Here is a 17,303-nt window from a genome sequence, read left to right as displayed (position 1 = left end):
TTGTGAGAGTGTGTGTGTGTGTGAGAGTGTGTGTGAGAGTGTGTGAGTGAGTGCGTTTGTGTGTGTGTGTGAGTGAGTGTGTGTGTGTGTGCGTGTGAGTGAGTGAGTGAGTGAGTGAGTGTGTGTGTGTTTTCAGATGTTCGATTCCTCACCAGAATAGAATAAAATGTGATGCTAAAAATGTGCTTCTAAATATACTGCTTTTATTGAAGTTAAAGATGTAAAAATCTATTGACTAAATCAGTGTTATTTTAGTATCAATGATATGCCATTATAGTTTTGTCAATATTTGTAAGTAGATTTCATCTTTATATTCTGTTTTGATTTTCATTGTAGTTGTCATTGATCCATCCATCTAGGTTTTTATTTAGTTTTAGTTATTTGAATACTTCATGTTAAATTAAAACTAGCTGAAATAAAATTATTTTTTGTATATTTAATTTTAATTAGTGCTTTCAGTTTCAGTTTTAGTTAACTATAACAAACCTGGACTAAATGAATGTTGCTAAATACCAAAATTTTTAAGAGTTAGGAAAGAAATGCCGTAGCTTCTTAATGTTACGACTGCATGTTTCTGAACTTTTTGAGTTTTGTTCTGCTGGGACTTTACTCTTATTTATGTGTTGCATTTAAAGTAAACATAAAATCAAAACAGACTGGATTTACTTCATCAAAACATATGATCTTTCATCAAAAAATAATAACTCGTTCTGTATGAACTGACTTTCATTTTCAGCTGACTTCAGAAATCCTGCTTGTTTCACAATTGATTCCAGATGAATAAAATCAAGTCCTATCCTACATCTTCTCACGTTAAATATCCTGCTTCATATATATGTCAGATTAGAAAAGAGAAATGGGTTTTGACTTTAACTGCTGACATACTGTTACTGTAAAGACACTTTGCAACTGTACAGGCTTTGTGTGAAGGGAAGGAACTGGCCTGCGGCACAGTCTTTACAAATGGGACTGATGCTGTTTCATCAGAGGAGCTTCAGTGAAGTCATTTGCTGATTCCTGTGGCTTGATTCTGCCTTAAAAGTGCTATAGATCTCTACACGGATCCAACATGACTGTTGCATCTATTGGGGACACATATGTGATGCATATATGCAACATAATCATGTTAGAAGGAATAGTTCACCTAAAAATGAAAATACTGTCATCATTTATTCACCCTTATATCAATCCAAACACGTATGACTTTCTTGTGTGAAACAAAAAAGGTGAAATGTTTCGATCAATTACAATTAAAGATGACCGGAGCTTTCAAGCTTCAAAAAGGACAAATAAGTACCATAAAGATATGATAAAATGAGTCTAGAAACTTGCAAGTCTTCTAGAGTCATGTTTGTGTCATGATCAGAACAAAATTAAAGTAGTTATTAATTTATAATCTTTCCCTCCTTTAATCTACGAACTGACTGAATTCAAATACCAAATCATAAAAAATGATAATTTATTTTTATTTTGTCAACTTTGTTATTGTTATTATCATTATTATTATTATTATTATTATTATTATTATTATTATTATTATTATTATTATTATTATTATTATTATTATTATTATTATTTCTAAGACAGAAATATATTATTTTGTGACACAACTGAATATATAATAAATATAATAAATCAGGAAACTAGATTAAAGCATGTGTAAGAGTTGACATTCTCTTGATTTGTGCTTATCGGTTAAAGTGCAATAATTCTGATGTAATTTCTCAAATGACAACAATCATGATCAGCAATCACAATAATAATTTTGAGCAAAATAATTGCGATTAGCAGTTTAACCACTATGCAGCATGACTAAAATGTGGCTTAGTTTTAATTGACTAAAACTGATTTAATCGTCCGGCAATTAAATTAATTGAAAGCTGCAGTCCTAATTAATTATAATTGCATGAGATGAAAAAAAAATGCATTCTTGAATATCCCTACTTTTGTGCTTCAAAAGAAGAAAGAACATCGTACGACGCCAGTGTGAATGAACGATGGCAGAATGTCCATCTTGGGGCAAACGATTCCTTTAATGAGTCGTCTCATTATTATTTGAGTGAGGACATTAGAAGAGGCTGAGCTGTTTGGTCTGAAATCTCAACTTTCAGGAAGCCATGTTTGCTATTGCATCACTCCCTCTGCTTCTGTGTGATAAACCAATCTCTCAAATTACTGAGCTCAGGCACAGACACTTAACCGAGCTGCAGACACTGCACTAGAGCAAAGATAAGTACTCTTTGTCCAAATGACACTCGTCCCTCTCATTACATGCTGTGAGACACAGTCTCCTCTCCGTATTGTGTCTTTCTGTCTCCGTCTACTTCCTCTCTCTCTCTCGTCCCTAGAAAGAATGGCACTTTTTTCACTCTCTTCTGACACTTAATTTCAAGCACTTGTATTTTCTGACAATCCATAGACATCTTGTGTGGGCCCGTTATGCATCTGGGGCGTTTAACCGTAATGGAAGTGTTTATGTTATCGATGGTTTTTGCATGTTGTGCTCCGCGCCACAGAGAATTCAGAACCAATCGGCTCACTGAGGACAGCAGCAGCGAATCGACTCATTAATGAAATTGATCATCAAATTCAGTGCAACTACTAGCTGACTCCAGAGGGAGCGCTGTCTGTTTCAATCAGCATGATAATGCTAGGCTTAAACAAAGGCCAATAAAAATGCATGTGCATGTGGAGCGTGATCTTATAACAATATTATGAATAATATAATGTGCTTAATACATATAGATAGTTTAATCCAAATCAATTTACAGTAGGGCAGTTTCAATGAGTCCCTTTGGAGCAGCTATGGGTTAAGTGGTTTGCTCAAGTACACGATGGCGGTAGAACAGAAACAGGGTCTATAGTTAATGGATCACCTGTAAGTGGGATCAAACCTGCTGATTTACAGTTAAAAGCCTGGATGAGGATACCAGTAAGTGCCTTAAATTCATCAAGACAAGCACCTGAGTTGGCACACCTATTCGAATTCATTCAAAGATGATATATTGCATTAATCCAAAAATAAACAAATAAAAAAAAAAAAAAAATAGATTGCTATAAGGTTAACTTTAACAATTGTACATGAATGAAATAACAAATATACCACATATTAACATAATTTATTATTGTAGGTAAGGGTCTATTGTATCTATAATACATAATTTATAATGCATTTACAATTTTTTTATTTATTCAACTAGAAATGTAAAAAAAATGCATTCGTATATTTAGAAATTAATGTTAACCTAGATCAGGGTTGTTAAAGTTAATTAAAACAAAAGCTGAAACTAAAACCACTTGAAATAAATATCAACATCAACTGAAATGAAATAAAATAAAATATAAAAACACTTTATTTTGGCTATTTCAGCAACATTTCTCATTTCAATTTAGTTTAACTTGATATACTAAGATAGTTAAAATAAAACATTTATAAATAAATAGAATTAAATAAAATGAATAGAACTAAACAGACATATAAAACACCAAAAACTACTAAAAATGACAAGAACACACAACTAAATTACTAAAAATGTAACTAAAATTAAAATAAAAAATGATTCAAAATATTCATAAAAACTATAATAGTATCTCAATGATACTAAAATAACACTGACCTGGATTAATAAATGCTGCAAAAGTATTGTTCATTGTTATTTTGACCTTAACATATATAACCTAATTGTACCTAATATTTAACTGCACGATTATCGTGAAAAATCGAGTTGCTGTGGCAGAAATCACGTCTAAATTGGGTCAGTCCAGTTCAGTCATCATCTGCCCATCATGTCGCTCCAAACTCGCATGACCTTTTTATTAAAGTTATTAGCTATTATCAAAATGTCAAATGGTGATCACTAGCTGTCAAGTCTGTCTCAAATTTAAGTTTAACTCTAATTTAGGAAAACTTTTTCCTTCAGTCATGTCTTATTTCATCTAGTGCACCGAGTGAGCCAGTGCTGCTCCCTTCAAAAAAAGACAAAATGCATTGCTGCCTTTATTTTTAATGCAACCCATCATCAAAGGCTTGCCTAAACCATTCCTTACGTCTCCTACTCGAACATCGGAGGAAAAAGAATGACAGCATCTCCCTCAGCGTTTGTTTGCAAGGATGATCTTAGCCTGCGGCGGTTAGCATTAATTAAAAAGTGCAGCAGCAAAAGCTTGGGGGGTTGAATTTAAGTTTGAACGGCTGGGAGGAGATGCGGAAAGACTTCAGACTCGTGTGAGATGCTAAATTCCTGCAGAATGACAGAAGTGATGACTAATTCAGAGCTGTTTGTGCCGTTTTATGTAAGTTACTGGTAGAGTTACGTAAGTCTTTTCCATCTCAGCACAAACTTGCAGTACTTTGAAGTCAAATAGGGTTAAAGGGTATAAACACACATATAGTTCAGGACAAACAGACATATGCTCTCAAACACCAAGAGCATCTATTCTCTACGGCCTATGATGGGTAGAGATGGCTCAACTGTAACCGTTTTGATCTATCGCAGCCAAACGGGAGGAAAAGCAAATGTTTCTGCGAGCAAAACTACCTGTACTTGCTGATGTGTCAGTATACCAAACACACACACGCACATTTGTTTTTCTATCACGGTGGGGACTTTCCATTGACATCTAGTGTTTTTATACAGAGCTAATGTTATTTTCCATCCCCAAACCCTCTGAGAAACCTTTCTACTTTTGAATAGGTTAATTAAGATGTTATTTTGTATGTTTACAAAGCCATTGTCCTCTTAAGGACCATTGACTCGTCCCAAAATGTATGTGACTTCAGCTTTTACTGTCCTTATGGGGACATTCGGTCCTCACAATGTAGGCAAAACCTCTCTCTCTCACACACACACACACACACACACTCAAGCAGAGTCTGCAGTCTCATTATGTGTGATGTGACCCCATTATTGCGCATCCCTGAAGTATCATTCAGCATTGAGTGTCATCCATCAGTTAGTCCTCTAAAACAGCCAAAAGAATTAAAGATTTTATCCGACATTCACCATCTACACATCTTCCCCTGGACTGATCAAGAATACTCCTTAAAGTAAAGCTCTAAAGCCATCCCATATTCTCCAGAACACACTCTCCGGTCAGCATTCACACTGAATGCATACTCGTCTCGGAGTTTTTGACTTTATTTTTAGCCCGATCCATATGTAGTGTAGGCGTAGAGCTGTTTACTGGGCTACGCCGAGTCCTGGTGTTTATAAATAGCTGGAGAGAGCATTATTCCCACATCATCAATCACATCATCAGGCACGAGGGAGAGACTCGAGGGTGTAGTTCTGCTGTAGTCTGACCTCCCCCAGTTCCACGCCACACGGTCTGGAGGTGTGAGCTGGATGGGCTGATCTGAAGGGGAACAGATGCCGGTGCCCGGGGAGCTCCGAGGATGACGGATGGTTCGGAAAGGGCGAATTTTAGCTGGTGTGCTTGCCAGAGTGAACTGAAATATTTAATGTCCATATGGAGAGGGAGCGAAACTAAAGAATTCACTATTTTCTCTCATAAAAAGCCAAACGTGCATGCGCAGATCTCTTCACTGTTCAACAATTTCTTGCCCATTTCTGTACCTTTCTCAGTCACATGAACGCACACGAATCTATTCAGCTGAAATGTGACATTGACGCAGACACACACTTGTCTTATTTCTACGCAGTCAGCTTACTCCCAAACACAGAGAGAGACTGAAATATTTAATGTCCATATGGAGAGGGAGCGAAACTAAAGAATTCACTATTTTCTCTCATAAAAAGCCAAACGTGCATGCGCAGATCTCTTCACTGTTCAACAATTTCTTGCCCATTTCTGTACCTTTCTCAGACACATGAACGCACACGAATCTATTCAGCTGAAATGTGACATTGACGCAGACACACACTTGTCTTTTTTCTATGCAGTCAGCTTACTCCCAAACACAGAGAGAGGAACATACACACACACACACACACACACACACACAGTGGAATCTTTTCATCTTGTAACCATGGCATTTGGTGGAATACAGTAGGAATCCAGCCGATAACAAAGTGCTTACATAACTATTGCATTGCCAAGCTCGACTCCTACCTTGCACATCTCTTTCCCTTTTTCTCTGCCTCTCACTTTTGTGTTCCCTTTCTATTTCTCTCTGTCATCATTTGGCATTACAACAGATTCATGCACGGGAAAAGTGCACCTTGCCTTTGGATAAAAGAGCTAAATCCCTTTCTTTGGTTCCCAAGACGGTTAAATTCTCAGGTTAAGGCCGCTCGCTTTGGTTTCTTACTGTAATGAGGCTACATTGACTCCCTACCACACTGGTACTGCTTCAACCTGCCAGTCCAAACTGGAAAACATTCATTATTTATCTCCTGCTGGAGAAACCATTCATCTAAAGTCCAAACAGAACCTATTAATTTCCCTCAAAGGTAAAAGGCAACCAAAGGATTCCCGATCCTTACCTCCCGCAGTTCATGTGCCACATCTTTCAGCTCCTTGAGGATTCCTTCCAGCTGCTTGATCACCATCTTCATGTGGCTGCGGATCTGTTCTTTCTGACTGGGGGTCTCAGAGGGTTCCCGGGCTGGAGCTCCGCTCTGGGACATCCTTCACAGGCTGCTCACGGGCCGGGGTGCGGAGCGCTGAGGGCAGGGGCGAGCCGAGCCACGATCCATGTCTGGGGCCTCTGGGAGCCGCAGTGCTACTGATCCGATCTGGGGCTCGGGCCACGCGGGAAGGGTTCAACATCTTAAATATGCCTGGGCAGCCGAGAGACCTCGCTGGGTCTGGGGTCAAGCCTCCTCTTGCTGTGTACGGCGGGGCATCTCGGGACAGACGCGGATGGAACGGAAGGTGCTGGAATCATTGAAGGACGGTTAGGCTGTTAGATCCAAGAATACACACCGAACTCCAGGATGAAGAAGCGAAATGTGCAAGAAGCGTGGCTCATTTCACCCTAGCATGTGTTTAGTGTGCATGTGTGAGTCCTTAGGGGTAACTTTGGATGGAAAGCAGTTGTCTATGATGCAGAATTATTCTCTTCCATGAAGACATGGCTAGGAGGGTTGTATGAGCGACTGATCCACTGCTAACTCTTGTAAAATCCAATCCAGGACAAAAAAGGAAACTCCCAAAGATGCCTTTCTGTCAGAGTAGACTGAAGTGCTTCTTTGTTTTAAATCTGCAACGTTTTGTCTTTTTGTCTTGTGTTCGGAGTAAAAAAAGTCAAACCAAAAGGTGAAATATTCCAACTTTGCGTTTCCTTGAACGGGATCTGAAAGAAAAGCAGAGAGAGAGAGGATGTTAATTCAGCCAAAAAGCCACAGCGATTTTATGTGCATATATATATGTTTGTCCTTGTGCATTTGTGCATGTCTGAAACGATAAACCAAGGCAACCGACGTAATGCTTTCAGAGTGATTGGCAAAATTGCAACTACACTTACAATAAGTGTTATGATGAACGTTTCACAAGTAATCCCCCACGGGGTTTCAGACGGAATGGCGCATCCTTTTCTCCAGGTCAGAGAGACATTTCTCACCCATTTCATTAAATGGAAATAGAGACAGAGATGAATCTCAATCTAGTTCCCTTTGATGTCGGGTGAAATCCAGTTGTTACCCTTTTAGAATAGCGTGGCGTTCTTCAAAAGCCATCAGAGAAGGTAAATTCCATGTCTTTTGCTCCAGGAAGAATTGGAAGGGAATAAAAGAGGATAACTTGACCCTTCAAACCGCTGCCAAAAGAGACAATCTGACACAACACCTGGAAAGAGAGGAAGGAGAGCAATTTCTCTGCTTATCTGGTAACGTCTCTCTTCCTGTCATTTTTTTCTCTCCCCACACTCAATTTTCTTAAACACATATCTTGATTTTCTCTTTTAACCGTGTTCAAGCTTCGGTTTACTACACAAAATCAATTACAGACAGCAAAGAGAGACTAAGAAGAACCGATACAAATAAACACGCTCACCAAATTGAATCACACCAGCCCCCGTGGAAATACACTTCATAAAACAGGGGTCTCTGGCACTCTTTCTCGCTCTCACCTCTCGCCTGGTCAGTGGTAGAAAGTGCGTGGAGGTTTGCCTTTACTCCCTCCCGAGGAACAACGGGAATACAGTTTTCGGCTCGGCTGAGCTCGGATCATCCTTCCCGTTTTGTTGCGGTGTCAGTCACCATCTCTCTCACACACGCCGTCTTCCTCCCAATCACCCCTACTTCTCTCTCTCCCGTTCCCACACACAATCCCACTCTATTATGTCTTTCCCTTCAGTGTCCATCCAGCCACACTCGCCCACCGTAAGAAGGAGGGTTCATTCAGAGCCGTCCTTCAGAGAGAAAGTGAAGCAGCAGTGGAGGAGGAGTGAGGGAGGAGGTGGTGGATGAAAGATTTACCCCGGGTCCCCTCTTTTCGAGCCCCCGGCAGCCTTGGCTTCTCTGCTCCTGCATGGACTCCTGGAAGTCCTCGGATGCTCTTGTTGCTGCGGCGACCACTAGCTGCCGATTCCGCCTCGTATTCCGTCTCTCGGCCGTGGAACAGACACCTCCTGTCGCCGTGACGACAGTCTCTGACTGAGGGAGGGATGCTGCCTTTGCCTCCGATTCTAAACTCTGTGGATACACGCGCACTCTGGCACTCTGGTCCCCCCTCTATCTCTCTCGGTCCCTCCTGCCAGATGGAGGGGGGAAGAGGCTGGAGTTTATGTACAGGCTTTGGCTGCTAGTGAAGACGGCTCTCTCTCTCTGGCTCTGGAGGGGAGGAGGAGGGACCAGAAGGTTTAAAGAGACAGTAGCAAACTTCACACTGCATCTCTTTTATGTCTCCCTTCGTCTGTTTATTCATAGCCCTCTATTTTCTTTATGGCTGCCTATAAGCCTTCACTCTCCCAATATATGCTATAAATAGCACCTTCATAAACTGACTTAGACAAAATTGCACTGCATGATATGACATTTAAAGATATATTCTCTAAAAACTAATATTTTAGAAACATTTCAGTAAATGTATTATTGAAAACAATACTGAATTTCTTGTTGCAAAAAAAAACAAAAAAAACAATTTAATTCAATGTCTTATATTTTTCCTAAAAGAAATAAAGTGAAATCAAGGTACGTTATCTTACACAATTTCATGTCTTAAGAATGTGTTTCTTGTTTTAAAGGTCTTTAAATATTTTGTTACACTTTAGATTGGGGAACACTTATTCACTATTAACTAAGAGTTAATGAACTCCTAATTTGCTGCTTATTGATAGTAAGTAAGGCAGTTGTTGTTGTTATGTTTAGGTATTCGGTAGGCTTATCGGATTTAGAATATGTTCATGCATTAATATGTGATTTATAAATATTAATAAACAGCCAATATGTTAACAATAAGCATTCTAATAAGCAATAGTGCACACTAATCTAAATATTTTTACTGGAAAACAAAACACTGATTAGCGAATCTTTTGTAAATAAATCTCAAGCTCGATTCAGACCCCTGATGGGAAGGTTACTAAAATGTTATGTTCCTTCATCACTCACAGGCTCCAACAAATTGAGAAAATGATGCAGAGTAAAATATTCCCTTTTGTATCTTCCACTTTGATCAATAAAACATTTTCCCCTTCATAAACTCAGCACATTAATACAATGTGCACATTTGGCTTCAAACATATGTTTCGTTGTGTGTTCTCAGAGCACTGTATTGACTTTCCTCTTATTTCTTTGTAGTTTTTCTTCTCCATAAATTTCCGCTGTTAATTCAACTCAAACCACTTTGTGTAATGACTCAATTCAAACTGTTTTGCAGCTAAGTTCAGTCTAGAAATGTGAAATCATCATATTTGCATATGCATTCTGATTGGTCATTTCCCTCGCATCAATTTGCATTAAGAATTCTGATTGGTCATTTCTTTCTTGCATCTATTTTACAATCCGGCCAGCAACGAGAAAAGCCTGAAACCTAAACGTACTTGTAGAAACAGTCGTTTGCTGTCTTGCAATGGCTGATATTCCCTTCAGGAAATGCAAATCTAGTTATGAGTTGATTATGCATTTAGATGTGGCTTAATTAAGGGCTATTGATCTACAGCTGTGAAGAGTGTGATTGGTGAATTCTCCGTTTACAGAAGCAAATGTGTCCCAAAGGCAATGTGCTCTGCGTATCTGTGAAATAAGCTTATCTATAATGCTTCGGGTGCTTGAATTCGCTTATACGTAAAGCCAGTGTGTGTAGCACTGTGTGTGTGTGTGTACGTTCACATGTAGTTTCAGTGTGTGTGTGTGTGGGTCTGTGTAGGTTGATGTGGCATTATTCTATGTAGAAGCGTGTAGGCTTGGAGGAGCAGTTGCATTGCACAGAAAGATGTCCTTGCGATATGCCTCTCAAAAGTCATCGATCATTGCAAACTCTCTTAAACACCTTTACAGCCCTGTTTAGCGTAATTTGGCATCTAATGAACACTGATAACGGAGCACATTTGTAACTGTTGAAGATTCGCCGACACGCACGAGCAGCGTTTGACTGTCGTCTCCATCCTCCTCCTGACGCAATGATATTTCTTTAACGCTAAGGTCATTCTGGCTGCCGGTTTTTACTAGCAGAGCTGGATAGAGGCCAAGGAAATATCAGCCCCACTTAATATTTCTGTCCTGGATTTATTACACCTGGCCCGATTATGGAGAAGTTTTATAGAACGCAATATTTTTCTAGCAGGGCTGCAGGCTCGTGCTTTCACAGGTGTACCTCCAGAGGAATTCACTCGGGTAATGTGGTACTACAGAGAGAGGGCGAGGGAATAAAGAGAGAGAGGAATAAAGAAGTGTTCGGGATGAAGAAAGCGGCCCGTGGGGGTTTATTTGACCACTTCTGTTTACACAGCAATGAGCAATCATACCCCAGTTATTTGATACTGCAAGATCTAGTATCTTTTTATTAGACGAGTCAGTATTTGGCTGGCTCTCTGCGTGCTGAGATACGGCCGCTGTGTCTCTGTTTGTGTGTGAGGGTATAAGAAGGATTTATTTTTTCTCATAAACCAAAACTTGAGGGACCCAACGGGTCGATAGAGGCGTTCTCGTTCTTTCTTTGTCAAAATAGCTACCTGTCCATCACAGCTAGAGTTCACTATTGGACAAGAACTGCGTGCTTATCACTGCTATGTTAAAACACATGTATGAGGCATATAAAGCCATCTTCTTTTTCTTATTGGAATCCTGTGATTCTCCTCTCCACAAGGTGGCACAGTGGTGTAGTGAAGACACTGGAAACACACAAAAGAGCAACACAGAGGCCACACAGAGAGGGCCTGTGGAAGAATCTTCATCTGTTCTTTTCTAAGAATGTTTGGAAATAATTTTGTACATTTATATACTTAGCCATTTTTAAGGATGAACAGTTTGGTTTATAAATCAAATAAATATAAATAAAATATCTGTGAAGCATAGGAGTATTAGAAAGTCTCAAAACTTTACTTACATTTGAGAAGTATCCTATTTGCAGTTTTGGTTTCTTTTCATTTCACACTACAAATACATAGCGAGGGTTATTATAGTAAAACTAAAGGGTTATTATAGTAAAACTAAAACCATAAAAATAAAAGTCGTTAATAATTGCCTTTTATGGTTATATATATATATATATATATATTTCTTTCTTTTTTTATATTTCTTTAAAAATATTTTATTAAATATATTAAGTCAATATTTAAATTATTTTATTGAAATGTTTTTTTATTAAAACACTTAAAATGTACAAAAATAACTAAAACGAAAAAAAAAAAAATGAATGAAACAGTCTGGTTACTTTCGTAAACTCGATTCCCTGAGATAAGGGAATGAGCGTTGCATTGTACGCTTATGTGAAGTCAAGTCACCTTTATTTATATAGCGCTTTATACAATACAGCTTATGTCAAACAGGAAAATAGTGTGTCGATAATGCAAGAGGACAATAGTAAACTCAATTTTCCAGCTAAAGTCAGTTCGTTGTTGATTCAGTGATGTCATCATCCAGTTCAGTTGAGTTCAAATAGTATCTGTGCAGTCAAGCCAACAATATTGCCAGAAATTAAGTGTCTCAAACTTAGCAAGCCAAAGGCGACAGCGGCAAGGAACCAAAACTCCATCAGTGACAGAAATGGAGAAAAAACCTTGGGAGAAACCAAGCTCAGCCGGGGGCCAGTTCTCCTCTGGCCAGACGAAACCAGCATGGCGTGGTTTAATTCCAGGCTGCAGCACAGGTCAGATTGTGCAGAGGACTCGTCTGGTTCTCGTGGTCTTGTGCCGATGGTCATCGAGGTGACGAGGTCTTCATAGGGGATCTGTCTCTGGGGCTCATCTAGTTGACATGCTCTCTGCTGACATTCAGGGCTGTAGAAGTCGTCTCTAGGTGCTCATCCACCATCTGGTCTGGATATGGACTGGATCTGGGTGATTAGCTTATGGGGTAAACTCCTGTTTACACTGATACTGAAGCCTGATTTGTTCACGTTCGTGTAGCTGCTTGAACAAATAGCGCTTCAACGCTCTAAAAGGGGTGGAGCTGACTGCTATATAAGTCGGCTCAGAGAGCCATTCATCAGAATCTTTCGACTAATAGCGGCAGTCATTGACTTGCGTGCAGCCTTATAGCATGGCAGCTTACGCAACGCTTGTTCCCTTATCTCAGGGAACCGAGGTTAAGAAAGTAACTGGACTGTTCCCTTTCAAACGGTCTCTCCCATTGCGTTGCATGCTTATGGGGAACGCATCCAATAGCGCTGAGCTATAAGCTAGTGCAGAACGAAGCCGCACTGCGAGCCCAGTCCCGGAGCACCGTAATGAGGGCTCCTAAAAAACATGAGCCACATATGAGACCCAAGCCATGAACTTCCTTCATACAAACACATTTACACACAGAAAGCGTGGTATACTGCATGAACATGTTTTCACAGGCCTGTTTTCGTTTCATAATAGTTCAATAAATTCTGATTGGACAAAGCACTTTAGTTAATGACCATAAATATATCTCACAAATAAATGCCAATAAAAGCATTCCTTTGACTGCACATTCAAACTTTTTTTTTTCTCTCAAATGTTATTAATATGTAAATATTTAGGGTTAGCACATATAAAGCAGAATTAATGTCTTATTCTGCATGAGCATACTCCTACCCCATACCTAAACTTACCTACCTTACTAACCATTAATATGCAGCAAATTAGCAGTTTGTTCAGGGAAAACTCTTAGTTAACAGTGAATATATGTTCCCTAAAGTGTTACTGTTAGGCTTAGGGTAGGAAACAATTGGCTTCTTCTATCATACTGCTCTATGAACGCAATAAGCCACCCAAGACCATGCATTACAGTGACTTTACCACGGTTAACAGGGTTTTACAGCACTATATTCCCCATGATGCAATCACTATCACGCACATCCTCCAGCAGCTTATTGCTTTATTTGACCTCCTCACATTCACAGACATCAAGCTCACCGCTCATTACTTTCCGTGTTTGTCAGATGAATGTGAGCGTGAGAGGCTTGTCATGATGGACTTAGTGGTGATGTGATGCTTTACCCTCCGTCTGGTCTTCTTCACAAACCGCATTTACTTCAGCCTATAGGTCGCTCAGCCCATCATTTCATTTACCCACTCGCTCTTCTTCTTCATAACTGATCATTGTGTCCTGCTGTCTCTCTCAAACACATCTTCTCATTGTCCTTGCCGGGTGCAGGGGCTCCCTGAGCTCTGCTGTTTGCCGAGGGCTATGTGTGCTTGCCGTGGATCTCGCCGACGGACGCCGCATCCCCAATCAGCCCCGGCTTCCCCACCGGAGCGCTAACGAGCCAGAGCAGCTCATTGTTCATTCAGCAGGAGTCCCAGCAACACGGATCATCACATTTCTCCCCCGGTCTGGCCTCGTTTAGAGCCCCGCACCCTTCAGGAAACTCGACTTTACACCAGTTATGTAATGCATAAGAACCGAATGTCAGCGTTGATGTATGCGATGCGATGTGGAGACTGACGCGCAGGGCGTTTGACGGAGAACCGGAGATTGCCGGTGTTGGCCGCGCGGCTCTGACAGCTCTTTTGATTCACTCGCAGCTCGTGCAAACATAATCAAGGGCGAGATGTCACTCAATATCATCACCATGGAGACGAGAGTGGATGCTGTGCCATTCTAGCACTTTCCACTCAGATAACATCTCATTTTAGCACACTTGGCTTTAGTAAATAAAGGAAACATACTAACTTAGGAGCTTGTTAGTATGGAGACAAGGATAATTGTTACAGTGTAAAACATTTACAGTGTCAACATTGTTGTAGAAAGCCATATGGTTAGAAAGAGCATTTTGTATGATTTACCCCATTACCTACAATAACTTCATTCTGACCTTTCACATTTGACCTTCTTTAATTAACTAGTACTGGCATTTCTTTCCCATTTTCTCATATTTCTCATATATATACTCATATTTTCTTTCTAGAAATGAATGCATGCAGGTCGGCCTCAGAGTTTACCTTCATGAATCAATATGGAATAACACATGCAGAAAATAAATTGATGGTTAATATCTAGATATCAAATAAATGCCTGCAGGTTACCATTGAGTCTGCCTTAGCCAATCGAAAAAAAATAACCAATGCAAAACAGAGACTTATACCTAATATTTGGTAAACAGTATTCTGTGAAAAGTTTTAGTAAAGAGAGTTTGGAGCCAATCGTATATGAAAACTAAACAGCAGTGCTCTAAAACAAATAAGAAACCAAATCATAGAGATTCACGATGGAAAGATATAAATGTGTCTGTTAAACATAGCGGTCACACATAACATAATAGTAGCTCAGGAGGTTTATTATGTAGTTATGCCCTCTAGGATATTCTTGGTAATGCAGGTCTAGGTGTCAGGCTGAAGGAAGGGGAAGTCATCCCACTTATCAGAGAGCAAAGTGCTCTGTAGGCGGCCCTTCAGCCCCGTCTCAAAACCTGTCATCGCTGCTGCAGGCAGGCATCTGTTAGCTCACAGTCAGCCAGCAAAGCCCGGAGCCTTGAGCGTGAGCTTAGGTGCACAAACACACATAACAAAGCACATAATGCCTACTGTCACTCCTCTTTGAAACCGAGTGCTCTGTTTAGGGTGCTGGAGCTGTGCTAGCTGCCTACAGAGTTGAAAAACATAGCAACACACAACCATTGATCCTCATGAGAAGAAGCCATTTGTCTTACTGACCACTGCGCTCGGAAAACGCCAAGTACACACAAGTCAGAGGACGGTACAACTGAAATGAGGAATAAAGAACAGTAAACACATGCATGGGCATCACTATGACCAAAGACACGAAAGGGGAAGAAGGACTGAAAATAAAATAAAATAAAATAAATACAAGTAAAACAAATTAAAAAGTAAAAAAATAAAATAAATAAACAAATAAAAATATCACTATAGGGCGAAGAAGGACTGCTCATAGAGAAAAATACAAATAGTATATGGGGAAGGAGGACTGTTTATAGGAATAACTTAAAATAAATTAAATAAAAAGGAAAAAAGGTAAATAAAAATATAATTATAGAGGGAAGAAGGATTGCCCAAAGGATTTTTAAAAATTAAATTAAATTAAATTAAATTAAATTAAATTAAATTTAATTTAATTTAATTTTAGAAACACCACTATGGCGGAAGAAGTACTACTCATAGGGAAAAAAATAAATAAATAAATAAAATAAAATAAAAATCTACTATATGGGGAAGGAGGACTGTTTATAGGAATAACTTAAAATAAATAAAATAAAAAGGAAAAAAGGAAAATAAAAATATCACTATAGAGGGAAGAAGGAATGTCAAAAGGATTTTTTTTTTTAATTAAATTAAATTAAATTAAATTAAATTAAATTAAATTAAATTTTTTGAAACACCACTATGGTGGAAGAAGTACTGCTCATAGGGAAAATAAAATATAATAAAATAAATACAAGTAAAACAAATTATTGTCTATATGAATAAAATATTTAATTTAATTTAATTTAATTTAATTTAATTTAATTTAAAAATATCACTATGGTGGAAGAAGGACTGCTCATAAGAAAAAAATAAAATAAATGTATATGTATATTTTTAATATGTATGCACAGATATGTATGTTTATGTTACTATCAACGTTTTAGATCTGAAATAGTGAGTGCAAGCTGAGATCTTTTTAAAATCAAATGTCAAACACAAGTCAACCGTTCCCCATTATTTCTATATATTTATTTAGTAGTTTTATTTATTTAGTTTGCTAGTTTCATTTATTTATAAATTGTATGCAACATTGCAGAGTCTCTTTGGATTGATAGTTCACCACTTTACCTTGAGAACAAATGTTTCTGTTGTCATTAGAATTTCTGATTAGCAGCTTTATTAATCATTTATTATATATTCATTCTAAAGGTCTTGGGAAGACGCACACTAGTGTTGTTTACTGCGGTAAATCTCTGTCAACTTCATGCAGGAAAATATATGTTATGGTGATTTAAAATAAAGCAGACTCAAGCGATATATATTATTTGACTGTACTGAGAGAGACAGCTGAAGGCTGGCTGATGATGACTGAAGTTTGGCCATGAACAATCAATGCATCAAGGCCAGAGCAGAGAAAAAAGAATAGAGATGAAAAAAGGAGAAATAGAAAGAGATTGGATGAATTTGACTGCCACTGAGTTTACAGTCACTCCCTCTTAGTCCACATATACAAGTTTCTCACTTTGTCTTTAAACTGCAAAAGAGGCCCTTGCAGTGGCATATATACATCAGTTTACATAAAACACACTTTAAGGGCCCCAGGGAACCAAGAGACAGGGCCCCGCAAACAAGTGGTGACATCAAAACAGACGGATAGAGACAAAGAGTTAAGCTATATTGGGCTATTTAGTAAACTGTTCAACAAACTGCACAATGAAAGCTTGTTTTGATAATTCCTTTGTGTACTTGAGGAAAAATAATAAGGCCTTAACAAAAGTACAAAAGTACACCATTGTAAAAGACTGCTTGTGAAAAATACTGCATTTCATTGTATTGAATGTGTACTTCAAATCTTAAAAGAATATTTAAAAAAAAATTTACTTGCACACACTAACATGTTAGTCTAAAATATTAAAGTATATTTTAGTGTATCATAAATGCTTGTCAGTACATTCAGCAGTAACTGTAACCATATTTCAAAGACAATATAAGTAATTATTACATTGCATATAAAGATGAACAGAAGTCCAACTTAAGTGGGTCAAAAAACACTCTTAAGCTCATCTAATTGCATTTAATATGAATTTAAACTATTATACAATAATTTAATACAAATGTAAACTAAAATAAT

General features: G+C 38.5%; 1 protein-coding gene across 3 annotated transcripts in view; it reads right to left on the bottom strand.

Annotated features, from left to right (window-relative positions):
* LOC107722291 (UPF0583 protein C15orf59 homolog) overlaps positions 1–8,685 on the bottom strand; it is a 66,766-nt gene extending 58,081 nt beyond the window's left edge. The window contains exons 1-3 of one of the 3 annotated variants that reach the window (XM_016530584.1): positions 7,957–8,685; positions 7,430–7,749; positions 6,447–7,258 (exon numbers count right to left, since the gene is read on the bottom strand). In XM_016530584.1, the coding sequence (XP_016386070.1) occupies positions 6,447–6,590 (144 nt within the window). In that variant the 5' untranslated portion in view covers positions 6,591–7,258; positions 7,430–7,749; positions 7,957–8,685. The remainder of the gene's footprint in view (positions 1–6,446; positions 7,259–7,429; positions 7,750–7,956) is intronic. The other 2 variants (XM_016530585.1, XM_016530586.1) reach the window with 2 other exon arrangements.
* Between the last annotated feature and the right edge of the window lie 8,618 nt (positions 8,686–17,303).

The sequence above is a fragment of the Sinocyclocheilus rhinocerous genome, unplaced genomic scaffold, assembly GCF_001515625.1.
Source record: "Sinocyclocheilus rhinocerous isolate Xijiao unplaced genomic scaffold, SAMN03320098_v1.1 scaffold904, whole genome shotgun sequence".
Taxonomy (NCBI): domain Eukaryota; kingdom Metazoa; phylum Chordata; class Actinopteri; order Cypriniformes; family Cyprinidae; genus Sinocyclocheilus; species Sinocyclocheilus rhinocerous.
The sequence above is the reverse complement of the archived record's forward strand: the minus strand, read 5'-3'. Positions and strand labels throughout refer to the sequence as shown.